This window comes from Nothoprocta perdicaria, unplaced genomic scaffold (genome assembly GCF_003342845.1).
Source record: "Nothoprocta perdicaria isolate Ctin4 unplaced genomic scaffold, notPer1 scaffold_98, whole genome shotgun sequence".
Lineage (NCBI taxonomy): Eukaryota > Metazoa > Chordata > Aves > Tinamiformes > Tinamidae > Nothoprocta > Nothoprocta perdicaria.
Window position 1 is genome coordinate 595,672 of NW_020456287.1, and position 27,204 is coordinate 622,875.

Consider the following 27,204-nt stretch of genomic DNA (forward strand, 5'->3'; position numbering starts at 1 on the left):
CGTTTCCAACCTGAACTGCAACCGCTTCAGAGAAAATCTGGACTAGATAGATTTTTAGATCTAGGAGAGATAGGTAAATGGAACAAATAGAAAATGTCTATTTGTTGGTGTTTTCTGTTAAGAYGTAACCGCTCCTTTAAGTGCAATAGCAATTGTCAAGCAGAGAGAGGCAGAGCTGCTCCTAGGAATACAGCCAGGAAAATATCCACTGCTCGGCCAAGGAGTATTTTGGTTGGAATACAAGCGAACTGCATTGTTCCCAGCACAATAACTTCAAAAATCACAAGTATCAACAGACTCGCTCTTGGCCAAGGGCTCCGGTACCTGGAGCTGGGCTCTGGGCTGGCTCCTGCAATGTGCCCCAAGGGGGATAGAGGCTGCTCTGCACCAAGGGAGCCACCGGGCAAGAGGGACRGGCTTCAAAGCCACCCCAAGGAGCCCTTGCTGCTCCACACCGAGGCACTCCTGCAGCAGGGACCAAATAAGTGGTTTTCCTCTCCCTTCCAATGGGCTTCCAGCCTAAGGGAATCCCCAGGCATCGCCTGCTGGGCAGCCAAGAAGGCAGAAATGGATTTGAAATATTTCCAAACATTTATTGGGCAGGAATTGGAAGGAGGCAAGGCAGCCCCATGGGGAAGGCACCAACCTGGCGGGCAGCAGCTCCTGACAAACAGCGGGGTTTTTATCTGATTTTGCACCCACCTCACATCGGGTCTTACACATTCACATACGCTCCTACACGTTTATAACCCGCACTCAAACACTGCTCAAAGTGCCACAGACGTCCGGAACCTGCTTTAATCACTGTACTAGAAAGGGAAAAAACACTTCAAGTTACAGAGGGCCCGTATTATTTCTGGACTCATGTCTCGGAATGCAATAGGTTGATACCAGAGGGAAATAAAACATGGGCCAAATCGATCAGGGACTGTATATGTCAGCACTGTATTTATGTGAAATCCTACGCATACGCAAAGGCTGCACATGCACAGAAAACACACAACTCCGAAAGCGAGGCCCCACACAGCAGGAAAGTCAATTAGTCTGAAGGGAAAAAAAATAATTAAGCGCTAACCCACGTGCTACATGTTTTTCTGCAGCTGAAAGTCTGGGAGGGAGTAGCCAAGAAATAACATGAAGCCTAAAAGGTGAAAACACTGATGGCAGCCTGGCAGTGCCTGGGAGCAGCAGGCAGGAAACCCCGGGAGGGGGATGCGATTCCGGACCCTTCCCGCTCCGCAGAGCTCACATTATGCAGGGAAAGAGCAGCGTTTGTTGCTCCTGCTGGGAAGCGCGTGTCCAGAGGCAGAGGAAGCTCCGCATCCCAGCCCGGACGAGCAACAAGAGCCCTGCGCAAGGGCCCGGCTCGCTCCTCTCCGGCAGGGCCAGAGGGGCTTTTCTTCCCCTTATTCTTCCCCTCTCCGAACACTGTCCTGCCAAAATGCCCTCAAAAGGCGACTCCGCTCCTTCCTGCACGATATCCAGCCCCGTTTGCCTTCCCTTCCCTTGCAACGCGGCCTGCGCGCTAGGCCCCAGCCTGGCTCATGGCCGGCATCTCCAGTGGCACGCGGAGACGCTCCGAGACGCTCCGGACTCGGATCGGGAGGACAGGGCTGCGCTGGAGCCGGTTACACCGGCGCTGGAGCCAGTTACACCTGCGTTGGACCCGATTAGGCCGGCGCTGGAGCCGGTTAGGCCGGCACTGGACCCAGTTAGGCCGGCAACCCGGTTACACCGCTCAGCTACTCGGGCATCGCCAGTGCCAACCAAGATCCATCCAGGCTGTCGCTSAAGGATTCAGAGCCCTTTCCAACAAAAGACTTGGGAGGGGAGCCTTAGGGTTCAGCGCATCCATAGGGAGCAGGGAGGGAGCCCAGAAGCCAAGGACAAGAGGCAGAGAGCCGGGCTCGTGCAGGTGCATGAAGGTGTGAGGTGGGAATCATCAGCTGTCTCCATTAAACCAGCTGCCCCTTGGATATTCCCAGGGCTTTGGGGTCAGATCACACACCAGGTGGTGCCGTGTCCATCGGCAGCACACATGCAGGAGATAAAATCTTTACTATCATCTCAATATTGTTTTTACAGATGCCAAAGAATATCTGGGACATGATCCAAAATATTTGATTTAAGCTTTAAATAAAGCTGAGGCATATGGGAGAGATGCACACATGATGTCTCAAACAAAACTGAGTGAAAAAGTGTGCATGGGGGGCAAGGGAATCCAAAAAACAAAGCCAGGAAAGGCAAGAAAATGATTGTTTCTGTATAGGGAATTGAAAACARTTGTTCAAGTTCAGCTGTGACCGACAGAATTATCCTCACTGTCCYGAGACAAGGATTTTGAAGCATATTGAAGTGTTGAACTTTAATGAACAAATTAAAAAAAATAAATTAACCAGCTTACTGGCTTGCTTTCTGAGGACGCTGCTGTTCAGCAAGACCAAGAGAGCCACCTGCAAAACTGAAGATGAACCACAACTCATCACGATGCCTTTAAGAGCAGGACCTGGTGCAGAACAAGGACCTGCCCAGGTTCCTCGGCCCGTAGGGAAAGCAGATCCAGTCCTGTCACAGCCAAGCCTTGCCTCTGTGTCCAACGACAGGCTCATAACTCTTTAAAACACTGATATAAATCAGCTCTCTCAATTACTTTTTCCTACTCAGCTGTGCTGGAATGCTGCCCGTATTGGAGCAAATAACTATTTYAGGAGGAAAAGCAACTCTACAAGGAGGCCAGGGCGGGTGTCTCTCGTAGGTCTCCATTTAGGAGATGTGGAAGCTGCTGGAGAAAACTCTCACCCTGGGCTTTGTGTTCCTATCCCAGGAGTACCCTAGATGGTGCTGAAGTGTCTTCCCAACTCAGGTTGTGCAGCAGGTGGTAAAAGGGCAGCTCTTAAGCATTAAGACAAAGAAAGACATCAAAGAAAAAAATAATCATTCACTTAAGTACCATTACCTAAAGATGTCTATATGATTTTGAATGGCTGTTGCTACTCCAACCATACATGGAGCACAAGAGTCTGTGTTATTTCAGACTGTACAGCTGGTAAACACAGTTATTTTTACTTCCTTTCTTTWATCCTAAGCAATTACATCTGTATTCCCCTTTCCCGAATAAAAATGTATATAAAACCCTATGGGTTTTTTTTTCTTATTTTTCTGTCTTTATAGCCAGAAAAAGAAGACCATAGAAAACTGAAAGGCTGATCAGAAAACAGCAGATTTCAAGAGCTGGAAATGCAAACATTCTTGCTACAGGGAAGAYACTTTGTGGCCAAGCAGAGAGGACAGAAACCTCAAGGATTTAATAATGAGGATTTAAGAATGGGAATGAGGACAACAATAATAGTTGTGTGTTCCTGAATGCTCTTTCAGCTGATGGGCTCCCCTCGCTCCAGCACATCCTCCTCTTTGGCCAACTCACCTTGGGAACCACTGGCTTGCTGCTAAACCCTCCCTCAGAGGTTAAAGTGAGACAAAAGAAAGAAAGAAAAATGATGACTTAATTCTGAAAGAAACAGAGTTTGTTACTGGCGTAATTTAATGTTTAAACTCACATGTGGCTGCAAGGATTTAGGAAGCCCGCCCCACCGACACAGCTTTTCTTTCTGTGCATTCTCCCTTCACCCAAGCCTTTCACTCCAGTTATTTACAGGGCCCCTGTAACTCACAGCTGCAATGCAAAGAGGCCCAAACGAAACTCAGCAGCAGCCCCCAGTGCTACCCAAGAGTTCAGGGCAAGCACTGAGGTCCCTGTYACACGGTGAGCAGACAAAAACAGTCACAGAATCACAGAATCCTTCAGGTTGGAARGGACCTCTAGAGAACATCTAGTCCAACCCCCTGCTCCAGCAGGGWCACCCAGAGCACGGGGCACAGGGCGGCAKCCAGGCGGGTTTGGAAGATCTCCRGAGAAGGAGACTCCACAACCTCCCTGGGCAGCCTRTGCCAGGGCTCTGKCACTGTCAAGAAATTTTTCCTTAAGTTCTTGTGGAACTTCCGATGCTTCAGTTTGTGGTCGTTTCCTTTAGTTCTGTCAGTGGCCCCCTCCTCCTCACTGCCTCCCTTGAGGTATTTATAGACACTGACCAGGTCCCCCCTCAGCCTCCTCTTCTCCAGGCTGAACAGGCCCAGCTCCCTCAGCCTTTGCTCATAGGGCAGATGTTCCACAGCACGTAATTATGTTCATACAGCACATAATTATTCCAACATGAGGTACGGTGAAGAAATAATGGCCAAATGAAATAATTCAGTCATTTAGGCATATGCATTTAAGTAAAAAGCAAGTCAGTAGAAGAAAAACAAAAACCTAGAACAAAGGCTGAAATCCTGTCTATTTTTTGTTAAACTCTAAGGGCAAATGTAGACCAYGTGCAATGCCAACATGTTCCAGGCAATGTTCTTTAATGGGCATGAAAGCCACCCAAAGGCACTCACCCTTTCAGGAGCATGAACAGGATGTGTGGATGGGCACTAATATACTCCACAGTAGGGCTGCGGGTGCCAATTTGTCTTCTCAAGATGTTGTTAAATATCTGGGAAACRTCCTTTTTGCCCTGTTAAAGAAGCAAAACATATCTTCAACTGTAAAAGCATGAACAAATGATCATTTAGAATGATCTCTATTTAAAGAGAAAATGAAATTTAAATTGCACCGAGTCAGTCTCTCTTTTCAGGRCCTTCCACAGTCCCAAACGTGTGTTTGCAAGGTGCACGTGCTTCTATAGCTTTTAAAATTCAGCAGTCAAGCCAGCCCCAAGTACAGAGAAGCACAGCGTAGCTTTATAAAACCAAAGCTTTCCATCATTCTCATGTCATCAAAGCAAATCTGATCATATTTTCAAAAAAGAAAAAAAAAGTGGCTTAAACTTGAAAGTGACCCTAGCCTGATACATAGACTCATTCCATGATCACGCACATTCTTTTTACCAAAGAATAAAATCACCCTAACTGATGGAAGGGCCATGCCATGTACATAGTGCTTCTCCTTGAGTCACAGCTAAGGTGGGAAGGCTCCTTAATTCAGTTTCTCCTGCAGCCAGAGGAAGCAACGTGCCCCTGCACACCATGTTCTGCAGCAGCAAACTCCCAAACTTCCCCATGAGGACAACTTTTTGGAAGGACCTTCCAAATTGTGCTCTGTCCAGCTGCAGGSTTTGCTGATACCTCGTGCATTTTAAGTCCTCTTCCTCCCCCGGCCATAGGAGAGACATTGAGGCTGAGAAAGGGCTGGAGGGAAGAGACAACCGAGGCACTGGGACAACAGCGGGACCCTGTGCCCTGGCCACCTAAAGCAGGAGGTTGGTCATAATCCATCCGCGCTCCTTGAGAGGACAAATCCATCCGCTGTCTAGAGAGGACAAACATTCCTTGGCTAAGAAACTGCCGGATGTTTCCAGCCAAGGAGCACATAGTTTCACACAGAGGGAAATTCCCTAGTTTCACCTCTACAAATCAATTTGAGAAGCACGAAGTATTCTGCTTTGTTAGTCGGTCCAACCCAGCTGGCCTGGAGATTCAGGGACTGAGGGAATTAAAAAGGAGGATCAGGTCAGACCTGGCCGGTCCATCTGCCTTGGTCTGCAACACTTGTGACCTCTGGATATTCTCTTAATTCAGCCATTTCTTTCTACAAACGGCCCATCTTTACAACACCCCGAACGTATGTCTGGAATCCTGTGATCCCCAGCGGCCGCAGCAGTTATTCCAAAATGAAAAACCAAAAAAAAAGCCCCAAAATAAAGAAGAGCTGTTGAAAAGCAGAGGCAAAAATGGCCAAGATTTAAGCGATTTTCCCTGGTAAGCCAAAATTTTTATTATCCTTTAACATTAGGTGCACCAAGGCATTGTATCCAATAGTTCAGTATTTTCAAAACCAAAGCTGTTGGTCTCTCTGGGTTCTTCTCTAGGGAGCAGAGGCAGGTAGGGATCCAAGACTGGCTTCCCTCAACGCCAGATACCTATAAAACCCATTGGAATATTTTTGCAGTGCTTCCCACTTGGATTCTGCACTTCAAGTTCACCTTATAATGAAATCCATATGATAACTGGAGCACGAGATACAAGGGCTGTGTGCAGAGAAGGAAGAAAATAGCCAGACAGGAGCTCAAAGGACGTCACCATTTCTGTATAAAAGAACAACCTGCAAGACATCTACACCATAACATAGCTCATATTTCATGCAAGGCAAGGGGGTATTTTTAACATTTACCTCCTCTTCCTGCYTGCACAGCTTAGGAGCACCAACGTTTGCATGCTGGAACACATTTTTTAAACGTAACTATTTCTGTAGAGCTGCTTTCCTCAATGACCTCTTCCAAGTCCACCCAAACATTTCACATTTTGAATTTCCCCCCACTTGGGTCTCGTCGGGGTCGAGGGCTTCTGCCCAAACCCAACCTCAGTTTTGTTTCCTATAGATGCTCCATAGGGACATGGAAGGACCCAAGAGCCCTCCCCACACACACTGCCACCCCCAGCCAAGTGTGTTGGCAGATGAAGCAGGGCTTGAGCTCAAGTGTCTGTTTTATCTCCTCAATGGGGTATTAATTAATTAATGTCTCTTTCCAAGCCACCAAGTCCCATGAAGTCTTTGACAGAATTTCTCCTGGGCAAAATTGGGGTCAAAGTAGCCACCAGGTGCAGTAACTTTCTGGAGGGTGAAGGGTAGGAGAAAAGGAGCCAAGCCAGGACAAAAAGCAGGTAGTTACATGAATATAATTTCCTTCAGCAAGCAGCTTTTCACATGTTTTCAAATTCTGCTTTCTACCATTATATACTGATCACAAGAAACAACCTTGCATGTTGAAGGGCGATGATGAACAAGGACACCTAAGTGGCATTTCTGAGCTACAAATTAATATAATAAACACAAGAATAAAACTTGATATAACAAAAAAAAAAAAAAAAAGGAAATATGAAGACAGAGCAACATCTCCTCTTACTAGGCCGTTTTCCAACAACGTTTCATTTTACTGATTCCAAAAAGCATCTGTAAAAGTTAGAAGTTTTGCTAAACGACTGAAAGGCTTTATCTCAGAAAAAAAAAATCTATTTTGTAATAGAAGTTATTAGAATCAAAAGTGTTACTAGGTATTATGTTTCCATGAGCTACGTTATTAGAATTATGTTTACATTACGTTGTGAATTACTGTTATTCACATAACAGTTCTAATAACAGGCTTGGTATTTCACTCAGAGTTTGCACTTGAAGACTGTGGGTTCGAAAGATGGGTAAAGAACTTTATGTTTGAAAAAGAAAGTGATATAAACTGTCAGCAACCTAAAAAAGATAAAAATAAGTAAGAAGTAGAAATTTCTCTGTTAGGGAACACTTGCGAACAATCACTTCTCTTCTTCCCTCCCCACTTTATCTAAAATATCTAAATTACTGGATTCTTATCTTGCATTAAGACATCTAAGAGTTGCAGGGGGAGCAGGGAGACAGCAAATTCAAGGCTCTGAAGAGATTCCCTCATTTAAAAAAAAATTGTATTGGATGAAATTCCATCATTAAAAACAAAAACAACAACAAAACCACTCTTAAAAACAAGACCTGAAGAAGGGAAAAGTTGTCACCTGGGCAAACTCCAGTGACAACTTGCAGAAATTAGTTTTTTAAATGCAGCAGGGCCTTGAACTGGCACTGCCAGGACTGCCAGTGCTTGACTGGTTAGTGTGAGTGCAGCCCAAGCCCAAACCAACCGCCCATCACTCCTTCCTTGGGTCCATTTTCCAAGTGGAAAGAGCAGCCAGGCAACAGCCACTGGCCTTCCCAAGGGGAGAAGCCTTCRCAAGGAAGCAGCTCCCCTGGAAAGGCTCCGTGGCCTTGTCCCACCGCTCCGGGAATCGGCTTTTCCGAGCGGAGCGGAGCGACCAYGCTGCCCCGCACACCAGGCGCTGCCCTCCGGCAGCTCGGGATTCCTGGGGGCTCAGAGGTGTCCGGGGCTCCGGCCGCTTTGCCAGAGCCGGGAATTTTGCAGTTCCCTGGATCTCTACGAGCAGGCCCTGGAGGCAGCAGCGCGGCTGGCCTCAGGCTGYAGGGACAACTGAGCATCCCATAAAATTACCACATTTCTCCCCAGTTCTACCAGTTAAAGGTCAGGTGAAAGGGTTTGTATTTGTCTTAAATATCAGGCTTTTTTCTACTGTAACTTCTCCATATTCATTTGCAAGTCCAATTCTTTTAATCCTGCTAAATTCTTGGCTTGAACAACGAAATTGTCAGTGATTTCCATAGCCAAATTAAATACACTTTTATTCATATTATTCATATTATTTTGGCATCAAGATTGGCAAAAATGTTATACTCCTTTCATCTTTTATGCTAAGAATTAAATGGGGGTAATCCAACTTTCCCTGACATTTCCCATCAGTTCCACTGAACAGAAACCAGAGTTTTTGAGCACCCTTTTCAATTCCTTTCCCCTCAGCTAAATCATTCCAATCTTTCAGTATTTTCCCCACCCATAGGAGATTTTTCCCAGCTTCTGATCGTTTTCATTCCATGTCTCTGAGCCCCTTTGAAATCAATCCCAGTCTTTCTGAGACGGGGGCTGCCCTGTTCCATAGTACAAGGTTAATCACTGCAGTGATCTATCAGAATTTACCAATGATTTATTAAGAGGTTAATCACTGCAGTGATTCATCACAGTCATGAACAGTATTGGCAGCACCTTGATTTGGTTCATATGGCAATGTTTTTTTCTCATTTTATTTTTGTTTTGTTTGAATCAATCAAGAAAGTTAAGGGGGTGCAGTACCGGAGCACATGTCTCAGTCTAGTGCCTGGATCTACAACAGCCACTTCCTTCAGCACGTGAAGAACAGTGAGACTGTGGGTTTAAGGCATTAAAACCGGCTCATTTAGSCTTCAGAAAAACACAGCTCTCCTTAACTGGCGGCACTGGGAGYGAGGAGAGGAGAGGTTTTTGCACATTGACCTACCTCGAAATCTATGAGCTGCAGGTTGGCGATGAGGGTCACCAGGAGGCCGCTGTTGTAGAGCTCCTGCGCCAGCTGGGCCACGAGCTCCGTGGGGGGCTCCTTGTCCGTGGTTCCACACAGGATCTCCTTCATGGCTTGCAGGGACTTCGACACTTCTTCTGAGGCCTGTGGACCAACACACAAYGTGCTTGGCCTTTGGGTTTTCCGAAACAGGTTTTGTCTGTTTTCGAAGACAAGCAGTTCGAAAGCAAAGCTGCTAACTGGGCCTGTGGCGACTGCATCTATTGCCAGACAGTTCCATATGGAGGAACTAYAGGAAGTTCCATAGGGAGGCCGCAGCATTCGCAGGGGATGCGGCAGGGCCTCCACAAGCACAAAGCTGTGTGGACCATGGAGCAGGGCCAGAAGGGCCCTACCAAGCTCTGCTTGTCTGACCTCGAGACAAGCCCCAGGTGGGATCCTGGCCAGGCAGACCCCGGCTGCCAGTGGTGGAGGCCACAGGACCTCCGTGTCCTCCTTGCAGGCTGATTATCCCGGCGTCTTCATAGATAACCCAAATGCATCCCAGGAACCTGCCCMCTTGGCATTGCCTCTACCTGTTCCACCCGTGCTCTGCGCCAGCATCTTCAGCGAGGACTTGCTCTACCGAGCTCCCGGGCACTGAAGCTGCAGGCGGGGAAATTATTAAACAACCTAAAGGGCTTTCAGTAAAACCCAACAGCTGCCACCAAACAAGCTAAAATAAGTCGTTCATCTTCTACTCCCACCTAATTTATTTTAATTCCATGCAATGTTTGAGCTGCCTAGCCTAGAATACAGATCAGGAATTGCCTTATGAGAGCTTACAATAGAAAAATGAGAGAGAAATGTGTATAAACAGGGCGCAGCTCTGTGTTGGTGGCAGTCAGCAGAGTTAGGTTTGAACTACAAAGTCCCTCTTTCAGAGGGAATCAACCACAGGCTACAGCTCTGTCTCTCTCCTCCTAGATTTGTTCCATTTTATATAAATATATGTAGATATGGTTCCATATCACATAAAAATAATAAATACTAATAATTATTAATTAATAATTAATAATAATGCTCCTTGGTGCAAGGGCTTAAATATTTCTTGCTGGTGTGTAAGTGCTCTAGCATTGGGCTGCCAGGGCATGGTGCTCTCGGAGCTGGAGTGTRTTAAACACGGGCATGACCTTCAGCTAGTGCACATGTAGGGTTGGCTGAGAGGTCTTTTTGGTGGAGAGTGGGAAGAAAGCAAAGGAAGAGTTTGGAAAGCAAAGCTGAGAAGGACAGGAAATTCCTAGGCCAAGTGATGAAAGCTTGGGAAGAAAGGACAGCATTGCCTATCTGCAGTGCACACACGGGCCTGAAGGAGTGCTGGGTTAGCTCAGCAGAAAACATAAAGGAGAGGAAAAATAGAAGCAGCCCAGCAAGACACACACGGAAAGCTCAAGAGTCACTGCAGAAAGCTAAATAGGCACGAGCTGCTGTCCAAACCCAGATCAATAACTTCATCAGCTCTCATACAGTATGAAAGGAAAAATGCACAGAATCAGAGGATGGCTGAGGTTGGAAGGGACCTCCAGAGGTCATCCAGTCCAACCCCCTGCTCCAGCAGGGACACCCAGAGCACGGGGCACAGGGCGGCAGCCAGGCGGGTTTGGGAGATCTCCAGAGAAGGAGACTCCACARCCTCCCTGGGCAGCCTGTGCCAGGGCTCTGTCACCCACCCCAATCACCACCCCAATCCACATAAAGCACCTCCAGAGCCTTCAGGAGAGACATCTCTGGACTGGTGTTGACCTCCCAACATTTTTATAGTGATCTAACTTCTGGATTTTATTGACATTAATATAAATCTAGAAAAAGCCACCTTCACATTACACCTACTGGGGAGATTCAAGTATTCACTTTGCATATACATGTAAAACATATAAAGGTAGAATTTCCCCCAACCTGTTGGTATCTGTTTTGCTGTTTTATGCTGGTTTACCTAGGCCCACATGAGTGGCATGTAAATCAATATGATTATGTTATTACTTCAAATATAGTAGCAGTCCTTTTGCTCCTTCATGTAGCTCTATAGAAGCGCCTTATTTTTAACCTCAAATGTTATCCCACAGAGTACAGATGGAATTAACACCATGGGTGACATTTTGTGAACTAAACCTCTAAATCTTCATAGGAACTGTGCAATTATTTGCTTATCCAAGGAAAAAAACAAACCTTTTTGGCTTTTCACTCTGCTTTGTAGAGTGTGAAAAYCTCTGTCAAAGACATTTTTTTAAAAAAATTACCCTTATTTTCCTTCTAAATAGTCCTTTCCAATATGTAGATGTCTACAAGCCTCAGGTTTAGTTCTTGAAGAGGAGGCCAAAACATATATTGCTAGAGGAGAAAAAACATCATTTTACCATCTCATGTCCTCCTTCTCATTGCCTCTTGTGCACATAATCTAAATTTCATGTTTAACTTACCCCTGCTTTCTGTTCTCTGGAATAGTCTGTGATCCATCATTCAATTCTCCACCAAAAGCAATTCCTGTTGATATCTAAGGGCCTCTCTTCTATCCCTATCCCATAAATCTATCTGTAAAGAAATTATAACTCCGAACACAAATTCTTGATATAACAACCACTTCTAGCCTCCACTTTGACACAATTTCTATTTAACATTACTGCAAGTTTAGAATAAAACCCCTCCAAAAAGCACCTGAGTGCTGTTTCTGGGATGGAAACTTGCTCAGGACCTGGAGGATAAATGCCTTCCACCTCAAAGCAAACTGAAAAGCAGGTATGTTTCCTAAGGCACATGGAAAATCGGAGACAACAGAGAGGTACCTCTAGAACAACTTCTCCTATGAAGCCAGGCACCTCCTGACCCTCTTCAGGAAAATCTGCAAAAAACACCAACTAAAACAAACCTCAGCAAGACCCTTGCACAAACAATCCCACACGCAGGACTTGAGGGACAAAAAGAGATGACAGAAACTATCAAGACTCCTCTGACTTCCATGCTACAGTTCACTTGACATCCGAAGTGCTCAGACCCAAGGGCGATGCTGCCAGCAGCAGAGGAAAAGTGCAGCAGCTGCCACCACTCTAACAGTTATGGAGCTGGGAAAAGGTCACAGGAAACACCCAAGTGCTTTAGCCGTTCCCCTCGTGCCTCCATGCAAGCACAGTCTTCTTCCTGATTTACTAGGCTGTGCCCCTCTAGGCATCAGGATGGAATTTATTCCATTATATTTTGGAGGAGTCTGTGAGAGGAAGAGGGGAGGCAGGATTACAGATCTCCACAGAATCCTAAATACAACAGTTCACATCATGTACAACTGTCAGAAGGGGAATATTTGGAACTTCTGGCAACTAAAGCCACAGAAAGAGTGACCAAGAAGACAAAATGCAAGCTGACCCCCAGCATCACCCCCAGTACCTGGAGCACTGGGTGCAGTTCTGGGCTCCCCAGTACAAGAGGGACGTGGAGCTTCTCGAGAGGGTCCAGTGGAGGGCAACAAAGATGATTAAGGGACTGGAACATCTCTCGTATGAGGAGAGACTGAGTGAGCTGGGCCTGTGTAGCTTGGAGAAGAGAAGGCTGAGAGGGGATAAGATTAACATGTATGAGTTCATGAAGAGGGGATCTAGAGGAAGGGGCCAAGCTCTTCTCAGTCACGCTCAGCCTCCCCTGCTGCTGAACTGGGGGTTTGGTCTCCATTCTTATCTCCTTCCATGCTTTGCAGCAAGTTCAACAGTTGGTTGGACACTCTGTGAGCTGAGGATACTCAGTCCCAAGCCGGGTTCCCTCACAGGTCTCACCATTACTGTCTTAACAGGATCACAGCAGAAAGAAGCTTTATGACCACGGTGTATGAGGAAGTTTAGCACCTGAGCGTGCATTAGGAGAGGTTAAACTCACACCCATTTGGATCAAGTTGTTGACCTCTACAGCAGGAGGCTGTTTCTGTTGCGTGTCCACAGTCAGGCCCCTGGCACCCCGTCAACTCCAAGACTTTTTAGGCACTAGGGCAGCATGTGCTGTAGGAAAAGGTCACTTAAGCCGCAAGCAATGTGAGACAGGAAATTGCACCTCTTAGTATTTAAAAATACTTTGYGCTTGAGGGCTTTGTAATTCTCTGTGATTTGGAAATGTGTGTTATTGCTCTGATCTCACATCCCCTTTCCCTTTTGGTGCTAAACGTGCCTGAAAATGCTCAGGCCCAAACGATTCCAGCTCTTCTGCAACGGGCGAAGGAGCTTCCCAAGCTGCCTCCTCCGCTTCTCCTGGCCATATGAAGAATTTCTTCCCAGAAAAACAGTCCACACTTTCCTCTCCTATTTGCAGCCTAATACAAATTAGAAGAACAGACCATCCGGTTGCAAAGCTCCAGTCTACMTCACAAAGATGCTACTCTAATGCTCCTCTGCCCTTATTGAAATATTTCAATATTCCTCTGTTATAAAACATCTTGCTCTTGTTAATTGTTAGGTTAACAATTAACTTGCTTTGCCAGGGAAGACAATTTTAGTTTTAGGCTTTTTATTTTATTTTTTTTAACTGATCTCTACAGGAGGGCTGAAGTACATAACAATAATCTTGGGATAATAGTTTATCAGGCTTGGAAAAAATATATCATTATTAAAGAATGCAGCCTAAACTATTACATTTTTCTCTATATTCCAATTATAGAAGACAGCTTAACAATACATAGCTTTTATATTAAAGGATTACAAAGTGATCCTACGGGTCTGAATTTTTTTTCTATTCTTGCAAAACATCCCAATTTCCTACAGAGAGATTTTAAAGGGTAACATGCAAGGCTAAAACAGAGGACTAATCTGCTGTTCACGCAGAAGGCTGAATTTTTATTTCCATAGTTATGTGATTTTTTTCCATGCTCAAAGGCCAAGCTGCCTTTCCTGCAATAGTGCTCGTGAGCGCTACAGCAAAACACACAAGGCAGATATTTTGCTTTGGAAATAGAAACTTTGTACAAACAGGTTTGGAGAAGTCCCTCAGGACATCACAGAGATGCTTTAACAAGAGGCCCCAACTTGAGCAGCTTTCCTTAAGTTTCTAGCTCCATGGCCTAATACATCTCAAGCTCTGCCTGTAAGTTTTGTTCTATCCTTCTCCTTAACCACCACCTACAGCAAAAAAACTCTCACTTATATCAATATCAGACTTAAAAGTGCCATATTACATTGCTCTGACCCAGGCCTGYTGAAGATGGAGATAAATGGGTCTCCTGCAGTGCAGATTTAGSCCTTCTTGTTATTCCTCTTCGGGGCRGATTACRAAAACCAGGAAGGGAAAAGTRTCAGGCCTGGAATAACCAACAGCCRTGGGCTCCAATGCCTGAAGTTCAGCTATCAGTTTCCCAGGGGTTATCTCCATCTCACCTCTGTTTCACAGACGGGTCAGCCAGCTGTACACGCCATATGTACACGTATGTTACAGGTCACAATGGCTTATTCTTACTGTTATTCACTCAGGGACTAAATGCGACATGTATGGTCACCCTAACAGTGAGAAAAAGAATTGCATGAAACTTTGCCACCTTTTCAAACTTGAATATTAAATACACATAACACAAATACCAGGTTCTGGTATTTGCAGATTGATCAGGAAATTGTCTACTGTTATTCTGTTATTATGTAGAACAGCTATTTTACAGCTATTTGTATCACTAGCATATTTCTAGTGCACTGGAAATACGAAAATATGTTTCTAAACTGCTGCTATTTAACACAGTCCCATGCAGTAATATATGCACAAAACCTCCAGTGTGCAAACACTCAAATCCAGCACAATCCAGTGAACTTCCAGTACTGCACGTTACACGCTAGGATCAAAAGCATAAGTCTCCTTGGTGTGGGTTTGTCTTGTTTTAGCTTACTGACCCACTGAAAAATAGTCTTGCTGTGCGAATCAAGCCTTTTTTTTAATTATTTTTTTTTTTGTCTCTTCAGAACTAGGCTGTAATATTTTGCTAGAGGAGGTTGGTAAAGACAAGCTTGCTAGACATACCCAGCAGGAAAAGCCCTTCTGAAAGGCAGTGTCATTAAACAGAAGAGACCAGTTTACCCTACCTGGGCGTGGATTCCTCTCCTACTTTCAGTCATGCACATAAAACACAATTAGAGACTGTAAGGTGCTTAAAAATGGAAAAAAAAAAAAAAAGCAACCAAAAGGGCCAACTCTTACGCTCTTGGTACCGCCAGCTAATCTCAGAGGAGCTTCCTCCAGCTCTAGTGCAATTAGCAGAAGGGGGAGGCAGAACCACGAAGCATCCCCTCCCCCAAATCCCAGGATACCCCCTTCCTGCAGCCGGTGCCACGCAGCCAGGGAAATGGTGCAGGTGATGCTGGCGGGGGCCAAACCAGGCGCCCGCTTGCGGGGACCTGCCGGGTACCTGCGGGTGAGTCGGGTACCTCCAGCCCGACTCACTGCTAAGATCCTGCCCTCCTGAGCAGCACCAGCTTTGCTACAGGACGTGGAGACTAACGAGGAGAGGTTACAGTGATCCATGCGGACAGGCAGCCCTGTTGCACGCACTTAATGCAAGCGGGAGAGGCAAGATATATCCGAAAGGCTGTGAAGTAAAATGATTTGAACACTGATTTATAGACACCGCAGGCTTGTGGTTCCCCCTGCCAGAAAAACCACAGAGCCCTGGAGTGGTTTGAACTCGCCTAGTTTCAGGTTCCCCCATAAGCCCAACCCTCAAATCGGYGATGCCACAAACTGCAGCTCACGGAGGCCAGGCACAGAGGCAGCTCAGGCCGAGCTTCACCTGACCCCAGCTCAGCTTGCAGGTCTAAACTCAAACCGTGTGACGCCTGAAGGGATTTTCTTGCCGAGCTGGTTCAGAGAATGTTACCAAACCTGTAGGCGCCACACCGAGCGCCCGGCACCCTCCCGTATCCAGCTACCTCCACAGGGTGTTTGAGGGCCCACGCTGCAGCCACGTGCACTGCTTCCTGATGACACCAGGTCCTGGAAAGCCAGGATATCAGCCTCGCTTTTTCACGGGTGTCCCGGGCATTCAGTCTAGTGAGGTCCTTCACCGCATCCATCAACAAGATGCACGACTGCAGCAGGAATAAATCAAGCGGTGTGGGCTACATGCTGCACGCTGCCAGTTCTTCAGGTTTCACAGAATCATCGAATCACAGAATCCTTAAGGTAGGAAGGGGCCTCTAGAGATCATCCAGTCCAAGCCCCTGCTCCAGCAGGGACACCCAGAGCACGGGGCACAGGGCGGCATCCAGGCGGGTTTGGAAGATCTCCAGAGAAGGAGACTCCACAGCCTCCCTGGGCAGCCTGTGCCAGGGCTCTGGCACCCTCACTGCTAAGAATTTTTTCCTGAAGTTCCTGTGGAACACTGATCTCCCACCCGCTGCTGCCATCAGGGGGTCTCCTCCCCTGGTTATGCCCCTTCTCCGGACAGCGCAAGAGTTTGCACCAGAAAGAACCAGCCCAAGCAGAAAGGCTTTGCAGAAGGCTTCATTTCCCAGACTATGAAATACTCCTCTTCCCTTCTAGTTAATCCCACAATGGGTATTGCTCATTAGACCCAAGGCACAGTTTGGGTCCACATGGCTGAGATTAACTCCTGATGAAATTTATGGAATTCTGTAATAAATACAATCGCTCTACGCCACATCAAAGTGCAAACAGGAGGCCAGCAGGGCAAATGCTCGTGTCATAGAAACGCAGAGGCTCTGAAGTCATTTATTTCAGACGCTGGGGAAGAGGTGGGTGCTGGATAAGGAAGGTGTTATAGTCCCCCTTTCCAGTCCCATCTTACCCTACTTAGCCTCCAATCCTTACACTTGCATTCCCAGTGCTGCAATACCTTCTTTGAAGTAGGCTTTCAAAAGGAAAAAGAAAAAAAAGAGATACAAAAAAAGAAGATATTAGAAAGAGCACTTCAGAGGAAAAGGGGCCATGTGGGGTGTGCTCCATCAGCCTTCAGAGTGCAGCTTAGAAAACTGTGAGGCTTTAAACACACTTACATCCATGCAGGCAAAAAACCTCCCTCTGCAAAAATAAAAGCAAGGAATAAACATTCAAACTTAACCTATTTTTCAGCTGACAATATGTAAAAAAAAACCATTATGGCAACACATTTTTTTTCCAGAAAAAGATACATGGGGAAACGAGGTCAAAACCAATCTTTATCTAAGACAGGCTCTACTGCAATCAACAGAGCAGCCTGCACATGTTGGAAAGTCTGAATACATCCTATATTATGACTAGTAATAAGCATGGTTCAGAAAAAGCATAAACTTCTGCACATTATGTATGTATATAATACATAGGAATGTGTCTTGGAAAAGACCTAGGACTGCCTTTATGGACTTACATGTGCCATCCTTTCRTTCTCTCTCTCAAGTTGTTTCCTCCCTCTTCCCATTCCTAAAAAAGGGTCCTAAATAATTTATTGTCAAGTTATATGTGTGTTTGTAGGACACAGCTTGGTAGGAATGATCATTTTTGCCTGGTTTAAAACCAGCATGGGAAGCCCAGAAGGTTCTCCACTGAGAGTTACATGAAGTGAGACTGAAACAGTCAAGTCCTTCCTTGGACCATCTCAGCTGCCCATGGCACCTTCACCTTGTGGTTGAGCCTTCAGCTGGAGAAAGGAAACGAGGTTGTTCTCTCCTCTTCCTGTTACTTAGGCCTTGCCCCTCTCCTCGGGCCACCCTGCAGGTATCGGCCGCCCACGTGCCACATCTGCTTAGAGTAAGAGCTGAGGTGTCCCAYGATACATCTCCTCAGCGCGGTCTCTAAAGCAAGTTCTGCTCGGCAGCTACTTTCCAAGGCAGTGAGATCAAGGACGCTGGCAGTCATATTCCTGAAGCCCTGGGAACTTTCATTTCCCAGGCACACGGGCACCTCTCCAGTTCACAAGGCAAATGATAAGGTGAAGGAAATTGGACAAATCCAGCCGCCCTGGTTTCCACCCTGCTCCTCTCACAGGCCCACGGGTTCCCACAGCTTTGCCAGTGTGGGGCCTGGGGCTCCCTGCAAGCTGCTCTACAATGAGAGCTGCAACTGCCCTTTTATCAAAGCTGGACACCCTGCCCTCTTCCTTTGCAGCATAAATTGGAGGTGAAACTCAAAATCTCTACAAGTCACAGTGTAAAGCACAAAGAACAGTTCTGTGCTTTTTTCCTTGCTTTTGTTTCCAGTTCAGTTTCTACAAACATTCGGAACAAAACCTGTAGAACACTTTCATTAGTTTAGTGGGTGAATAAGGTCTGAAAACCAGTGAACCAGYTTAGGCCCCCTCCCGGTCTTTTCTTCCCCAAATGAAAATGCAAACAACGTTCAAATAAACACAGGTCTACTGGGCACACAGGCCTGCATATATATAGTAATGGCTTGATGGTGTGACTGTTTTAACAAGAGTTGGTTTCCCTGCCAAATTTTAAAYTTATCTTTGTCACAGCACTAAAGATCTTCCCTGTGATTTACTTCCCTGAATGCGGGACCATTAATCAAGCTATTTGCATTAATAGCTGGGATTTATTTCAGACCAGCTCAGTGCAACCATTTAGATGACAGGGAACCTTACTGAGTAACCCGAGACCTTCTCTCGGGCTCGGGCAGAAAGGCCCTTTGTGCTTCCTCCTCCGCAGCCGACTGCAAGGTCCCAACTCGGCCAGCCACATGAGYACACATGGAAATGCTGCCCAAAATACTTCTGCTTCCTCCACTTTCTGCCCTGCTCCTGAAACAAGTGTCTTCTCCTTTCCTCCTTTTCCCTTGACAACTCAACTTCATCGCGTGTGTGATGGCAACCGCCTCCCACAGCCACGCTAAACTAGGGTGGAGATAACAAAAATGAGACACATTCTCCTTTACCCAGACAAAATGGTCTGCTTGGTTTGCATGGTGGGGGAAGACAGGCAAAATTTCCTCATTTAGGCTGATGGTTTTCCTGATCTTCAACCCATGACTCAATCTCAGGCAAGGGCAAGAGAGAAGACTGGGGTGAGGGGAGCAGGAGCTTTAATGCTCCCCAWTAAAAGCAGCACAAACTTATTGACTAACCTGACTGCTCAAGTGTTAAAAATATAGGACAAGCCAAATGAACACAATTTACACAAGTCTGTCATGTTAGATATTTTAAATGGCCTGTTTGTTTCTCCTCTTCAATCTAACACAGAATAAGCACCGTTAGGAAGTCTGCAAGCTGTTTCCATCCTAATAAAGCTGGGCAAATCTTCCACATCTTTTATTTGTGAGGAAAACACACGCCAGCTGTTCTGAGTTTTATTAAAAATTTAAAGTTTTCAATTTTCTAAGAAGCCTGAATTTCTCCTGCTTTGTCACTGACATCCAAGCAAACAAACAAAAAAAATGCTCAAATCCTCAAAACCACAACCCAGAGTAGTTGCAAAGCAAAGCAAATTTAAAAAAAAAAAAAAAAAAAAAAAAAAAAAAGTCTAGAGCTTCTCCTTGGAACAACATTTTTAATCAGGTTCTGAGGGATGCATTCAGCAGACAAGGGGAGAATCTGGTAATTTATTTATTCTCAGTTTTAGTTCAGAGTCAAATTCTCTCAGAGCTCTTCAGTTAACTGAAGGTATTTCGGAGTGAGACATCCAATACCAGAGGCCTCACTGAAATCCATTAACACTTCAAGCTACTCTCTCGTCAGTCAGCCCGAGAGTTTAAAAACTGCTTTAGCTTATCAACTATTTCTGGTTAAACTGCCACTCAGTTTTATACTGAAAATAGTTTGCTGTTAATTAAAGGCCTATACTTCTTTAGGTCTCTACTACCACAGAGGGTAAGAGCCTCTGACACGAAAAAAACAAACCCAAAACACAAAACAAAACATGTCATAATTTGCCCTTATAGAAGCACAAAATCCTAAGTGGGGTTATTTTCTGTGCTGGGATGCAGCTTCCTAACTGGGTACTGGAAGAGTTCAGAAGTGCAAGGACCAAGGAAATTCAGTCTGTGTCAGAGTCAGTTTTTCATCCTGCTTTTGCTTCTATGGTGAAAGTGTAGCCCTGTGATTAGAATAAGAGCAGCAGCTTTCATTTAGGAAGGGCGAAAGGTTTGGAGATGATTGATAAAGTGACATCTTTTACACACCTCTAAATAAGTATTTATATGCAAAATATGCTGACTGATGAGAACAATGTTCATTAGAAGTTCTGCTGTGTGGGGACCTGCACTTGAATTGTCAGTCTCATTTATCGCCCTGCTAAAGCAATTAACAATGAAATATTTTTCAAATGGTCTCGTGGGCTGTTTTGCTTGACAGATTACTATTCACAGTAGCACTTTACCTTTCTTTCTAGATGAGGCTGCTGGATCTCAACAATTTTTTGGACCTCCCCACATCTGTTGCCCTTTAGCTTATGCAAAAGCTCGCTGGTATMAGTAGACCTCTTCATACACACAGTTACTTACTTGTGAAAGCGCCTGCAGCAGCAGGGCAGCAGGTGAACACCATCTCATTCCCTTTATTCTCCATCTCMCTCCCCAGCATCTCATTCCCCAGCATAAAAGCTTTATCAGTCTTCTACGACATTACCTCATACCTTGTCTGTTTTTTTTTCTTGTTTTTCCAATATGGCCATGTTTTCTTTCAGAATTTTCACAATCTCAGCAGGGTTTTTGTGCGATTTACTAAACAAAGGCATGTTTTTTTTCTTCACCTGGACTTCTTCTCTCAGTACGGAAGAGGGCTGCCTTGAACCAAACGAGAAACAAAAAARGGAAATAGCTTGTAAGGTCTGGACAAAACGGCAATAAAGAACATACAGAGACAATATGCACAAGAAAGGGCTGTGCCTGGGGCACTCTGTCTTGCTGCAGCTACTCCCAACCCTCCACAGCAGCCCTGGCACAGAGCAGGATTCCCAAAGCAGCAGAGCACGTGGAAAGCAGCTACGCAGGCGCCGGGGACTCTCGCTTGCACAGCTCATATTCAGTGCTCCTGTGGTTAAAACATTGCAAGAAGAGGTTCTTGGCCATCACTCATTCAATTGCCTTTGCTTTTTTTGCCTTCAGCTTAAAGGTTGTTGTAATGAACTAGTTTAAGCTCCCCCTAAGTCTGTCAGGCTTCATGAATCCTCGAGTACCTGCAGGTTCAGGTCTCACTTAAGTAAAACGCTGCTTGACTTAAACATGGMACAGGGGATCAGGCCCATATATAGGCACAAATGTTTTCATGACATTTAAATGAAAGACAGAGCATTTTTAATGAAAATATTTGTGTTTGTTTAATTTAAAACATTCTTCCTCTGCATGACTGCAAAGGCAAATACCACATCAGCRTATAAATACATGGAAGAAACCAAGTAGCTCAGTTTCAGCAGGCTTCTGATCCTACCAGGCACTAAGCTGTGAACTCCCATGGCGTTTGCTGAGGGGCTGGTACAAATATCCCCTGAAGTAACTGGAAAACTAGACTAGCTGAGGCTCTGCTGGAGCCAGGGCCGCTTTAAAGGGAGGGCACAGCACCATTCTGGCCTGCATTCCTGCTTGTAAGACATGAGCACAACAAAAAACACCCCACAAACCCCCAAAAAACCTCAATCTTCCATCTCTTTCCACAACAAAAGGCAACAGCAACCACCAACCATGCACATTTGTACGATCACTTGTGAAGCAAACACATACTCCCATTTCCTTACTCCTTTTCATCTCCTACTATCCAAAAAAGCATTATATAAGAGGTTTTGAATGCGAGATTAAATAAGCATGACATGTATCTAAAATAAATAAATATAAACACACACAACAAGGCTGAACTGTGCAGCTTTTTCCCAGTGGTCCCAAAGAACATGCTTCTCTCACGCTGTTGTTGTTGTTACTGAAATGCTTGTCGTGAACCACAACCCCATTGGTGCCACATATCCATGTGCTACCAATCCCAAAATATCATACACCATTAACACAGATTATATAGGCRCTCTGTCTTACATATAATAAACAGCAATCATATAAAGCTGTAAAGTTTGCATCCAAACCATAGGGGTACTTAAAAAAAGAAATGTCCAGATTCTACCCTAAGGCTTTGCTAAAAACATTTCAGAAATATTTCTGTATATTTGCTTTACAAGCACAGTTTTTATTACATGAAGGAAATATTTTAAAATGCCATATTTAAACTGTATGTTCCTTAATGGGACCCAGGGTAGGTGAAATCGTATACAGTTTCTCATGTGTTGCTAGGTTAGTTTTACAGAAATACGTTCACATTCAGCTTCTGAAAGTTGAGGTTTCCATTTTCAAGCTCTGCACATTTGGGTTCTAACTAATTTCTGTTTCTGCAGCGCTGGCTACGTGACCTTCAGTGCTTGATGGTGTGGGCTCCCACGGAGCTCAAAACTGGGATTTTGACAAGCAAGGGGCAGCGTCGCCCCTCTCCACTTGCCAGCAGGGGCTACCGACCAGCGGGTACCCCTAATGTCTGGGCATCTTCAGCTGCACACGAGTCCTGCAAAAGAACAGGCMTCTCATGAGCCACCCTCTGCTCAGCTTCGGTGAGGCCGCACCTGGAGTGTTGGGGGCAGGTCTGGGCTCCCCAGGACAAGAGGGACGTGGAGCTTCTAGAGAGGGTCCAGCTTCTAGAGAGGGTCACAAAGATGATTAAGGGACTGGAACATCTGTCTTAGGAGGAAAGACTAAGTGACCTGAGCCTGTTTAGACTGGAGAAGAGAAGATTGAGAGGAGATCTGATCAATATGTAGAMGTACCTGATGGGGGAATGTAGGGAGGAAGGGGCCAAGCTCTTCTCAGTGGTGGCCAGTGACAGGACAAGGGACAATGGGTACAAGTTGAAACACAGGCAGTTCCATCTCGATGTGAGGAGGAACTTCTTCCCTGTGAGGGTGCCAGAGCCCTGGCACAGGCTGCCCAGGGAGGCTGTGGAGTCTCCTTCTCTGGAGATCTCCCAAACCCGCCTGGCTGCCGCCCTGTGCCCCGTGCTCTGGGTGTCCCTGCTGGAGCAGGGGGTTGGACAAGGTGATCTCTAGAGGTCCCTTCCAACCTCAACCAGTCTGTGATTCTATGAACCTCATGCTTGCAGCCAGATCCAGCATTGTACAAATCAGTCTGAAGGCTGCCAGCAGGCACTCTACAACCAGACATGTTCTGCAAGTAAAAGATTAGCAACACAGAAGAAACTCACTTAGGAAAGGATTCTGCACRGGTTTATTAGCCATGAAGACAAGGCATATGAAATGTATGAAAATTTAGWGGAAGATTCAGAGAAGAGAAGCCTAGTTGGCACACTGCATTTCAGAAAAATGTGTTTTCAACCCAAGTGTGGCAGCTTAATCCAGACTGCTAAAGATATCCTTTTCTCTCCCTTCTTCTAGATGTCTCCAAACAAGGAACATCAGAAGGGGAAATCCCTTGATTTTTAAACTTAAGGAGTCACAAACTAGAAGCTYGGAGATTAAAAGTCTATCTTCCTAACTGGTGCATTCACTGTGTTATCACAAGCACCTTCCTTGCCTCTCCTCCTGAAAAAAAAAAAAAGGAATAACTTACATATGTATGTAGAATATAATGTATGATGTCTGTGTTTCTGTATTTAAGCAATCACCAATGCTGCCAGCACGATTTTTGAGTAAAGCAGCTGCACTAGGACGTTCCCACTGCACAGCTCCCAGCTCATCCCGACTCACCACAGTACTGCTCAGGGATAACTGATCCTTCAACTTTGGACCATTCCCAACGTCCTAGTCACTGGCCATGTGGCAGGAAGGGACTCGGGACACTGGTGGGCTCATCCGCCCACTGAGTGGAGCCACCTCTCCACTCACCAGCCTTGCACACGAAGCAAGGCACCCACTGCCTGCAAGCAGGACGAGGTGGAGAGGAAAAGGGGAAACGATGGCCACTAAMAAACACTAAAAGGCAGCTAAGATCTCCCCGGGTTTTACCCCTTTCCAGGGCAAATTATTTACCCCAGTAGCATCTGGCAGGAGTTTCCATTYGTGGTGCACTCCAGAAAACAGGGTTATCATCAGGCTCGAGTCTGCTCCCCTGTTCCCTGCACRGAGAGCCTCGCAGCAGATGCTCTTCACAATTACACACAGGAGCAAACGGGGGCAAAAATCGCTCTGCTGAGATTTGGAAGTCACATCCCTTAACGCTACTGCTGGCTCTTCCATAAAACAGGGGCTCCTTCCCTCCAGATTTGTTTTTCATGGCCGGCTTCTCCAGCACTGAAGAACATGAGCGTTGGCCAAAGCACCTCCCGTGGCCGGGGCATCCCACCCTGGCCTCCTCCCTGCACGGCTGCTCTCCCATCTACCCATCACTCTGAAGCTCTTCTCTTCAACAGAGGCACTCACCCTGCTTCAATTTCTTATCCTTCTTCACCTCTTTTCACCTAATTTGTTGGGCCTCAGCTCTTTTCCAGACATTTAGCTGCCTGTTGAGGGTGCTTGAAAGGAGACGGTAAGTTCAAAAGTTACCACTTTTGAGCTGGCAGAGAAATGGGATAAGGACAGTGTCACCAGCAACCTCTAAAAATAATTGAAATGCAGCAATGAAGGAATCCCCCCCACAAAGGCAACACAGGTCTACCCATGATAACTCATACTGCAATCTCTTGCTAAAAAAGTATATTGTAAGACGTGGGAAACCCAGTAGAGCTCATACATCTGAGGTAGAAATACTTTGAAATGAATAAAATAGGGGAAAAAAATGAAGGAAAAACATAGTGAGGAAAAAAAGGGAGACTAATTTGTCAAAAGAGCCTCTAGCAATTTTGAAACTGGACTTTATTGAAAAAGCTGTAAGAATTAAGAGCCTGCTAACAAACTCTCATGACACAAAATTGGAATGTGTCAATACAGAAGAGGACTGAAATATCAGTAGCTGAGGAACTGGAGAGTCTCAAGGACTGAAGAAACAAAAATGGAATAAAAAGTATCAAGTAAGGCAGTTATAGACAGAGGAGAACCTGCTTCAAGCTGAGGAATTAACATGAGAAGTGACAGAGTCGCCTGGTGACTACACCAATACTTGGCAGACTGGAGGATGGCAAATGCAAATCTATGATGAATTAAGAAAGCAAACTCTATTCAAAATACAATGTTCGTGTTTTTGACAAAGTACTGAAAAYTTCACCTAGCCTACTGTACATAATCCAAATCACCCACAGTCAAACAAAATCCAGCAAAATAAGGACTGGTGCAGAAAAAAAAAAAAGACCCTGGGATGGAGGAGAAAAATGAAAAGACTACCATGTCAGTGGACACTAAAACTGCTCACTTTGATTAGCTTAAGAACAGAAAGACAGGGAAATAGGACTGTAGCAGGAGTTAAAAGAGAGTTATTTCAGCTAAGAAAATAACAACCATTATTTATGCGCAAACAAATAGCTATAAAATTGCCAGTGAATAAAGCTAAAAATGGGAGTTTTCCAACCACTGGAGCTTTGAGAGTTTGAAATAACCAGGTCCAGCACAGAGCATCTGCTCACAAATGCTTGACAGTTGTCTGGCAGCAAAGGACTGGCCTGAGCAAAGCCCCTTCCTACTTTCCAGGAAAACTTTTCACATCTAATGGTTATTCAGTGGCATGTGGTTTGGGATCATCAGAAACCCAGTTGTTTCTGGTTTCCTAAGGGGGAAGAGCTGGCTCTCAGCTCTAGTTGTGATGACAGCAGSTCACCTTTACTCTTGTCAGGAGCTGAGGACACCTAGGAAAGGAGCAGCTGTATCTCCCCAGCCACGTGGGGTGTCCTGTTTGTGGGGGACACTCTCGTGCAAGGGATGGTGCCTTCTCAGAGCTGCTCTGGCCWCCGGCACCAACAGGACGGTTCAGCCTCCTGCACTGGGCAGTAACACTTTGGAAGAGCCCTACCCTCCCCAAAATAACTGCAAGGAATGTTATTCAGTAGTGGAAAATAGAAAGTTTTGCTTTTATTTAAAAGATAATTTTAAAGAATGACTTCTTAARTGTTTCGCTGCATCTGTTAAAGTTAGAATACTGGCAAGAAAATCAGAAAGACTAAAGCAGTTTGTTGAATCCAGAGGCATAYGAGCTTTACCAGGAGCAAGTACTGGGATAGTCAGTAGCCGTGTCAGAAATAACACAGCACCTCTTTATGCTCAGCCTGCCTTCCCTCGGAGCCCTCCGGCTCTGCAAACATTTAATTAAGACGGAAAACAAACCTCCAAAAAAGCTGCATACTCTTACTCGCTGCTCTCTGCAAAGGGAAACCTGATGCACAAAAAGACGACTTGTCCAAAGCCACATCAAAAATAAAAGAAATTAGTGGCTGTGCCAAAAATAAAACCTAAATCATTTGACACTCCAGCCTATGCTTTATCAGCCATCAAACATCTCCTCTGCCAACTATCGGTTCATAGGGGAATGTGCTAAAATAAGTGCAGCTAGAGCTCTTTAGTACAACCAAGAAGCACACTAAGAAACCTAGCTCTGTTAGAGTCACTCTCCCCAAGTCCTCCTTTGCTATTAATCCTATTCTTTCTTAATAGATTAGAGGGAAGTGGAGCTTTTAAGAATACCAGAGGAAAAAAATGCAGACCTCAGTCTATCAGCAGCTGAGCCCTCTATAAAGGGACTCAGTTAAGCAGTTGAGGAGCAAACACTTCCTCCTGCCCACAAGAACAGGAATGAGAGCGTGTGATACGAGCAGCGTGGGCTTCTCAGATGTTCCTCAGCACAAGCAGTTTGCTCTTCAAAACTGAATGAGTGGATAAGTTCCCTCCCTTCAAATGGAGACAAGCAAGGATCGGGCATTTGTCTTTTCTTACCTCTTTGCCTTCACTTGCCTATGTATCAAAATGTTTTATTAATTCATCCTCAGTGAGAGGTTCATTTTTGGAAAGAGATCTTCATTTTCTATTCACTCCAATGGGCACAAAACCCATACATTTGGGGTTTTAATTGGCACTTTCATCGCAGTTTTGCTAATTAGTGTCTATAAAATGAATGAGATGTTTCATTTCTTACTCAATGCTCTCTCTCACAGCATTTGTTGCAACTACAGGGTCAACTCTACCCTACTCAAACAGGGAAATAGAAGACACACAAACACTTGGGCAAGTCCAAGCTGTTCGCTCATGTGCAGTTTCCCTCCTATGATCCACATTTCATTCAGCAAGGAGGATAAATCAGGGCTATACAAGAGAACTTATGTGTAAAAGCCCCAGTAAATTGCAGATTTGGATGGGTATGTTGTAAATAAGACGAAGAGGAGAGGAGAGGAGAGGAGAGGAGAGGAGAGGAGAGGAG

General features: G+C 45.4%; 1 protein-coding gene across 1 annotated transcript in view; it reads right to left on the minus strand.

The window, feature by feature from the left end:
* Nucleotides 1-27,204, minus strand: part of CAB39L (calcium binding protein 39 like) — a 40,861-nt gene that overhangs the window by 10,787 nt on the left and 2,870 nt on the right. The window contains exons 2-4 of the mRNA XM_026053327.1: nt 20,517-20,667; nt 8,947-9,111; nt 4,438-4,556 (exon numbers count right to left, since the gene is read on the minus strand). Coding sequence (XP_025909112.1) covers nt 4,438-4,556; nt 8,947-9,111; nt 20,517-20,618 — 386 coding nt within the window. The 5' untranslated portion in view covers nt 20,619-20,667. The remainder of the gene's footprint in view (nt 1-4,437; nt 4,557-8,946; nt 9,112-20,516; nt 20,668-27,204) is intronic.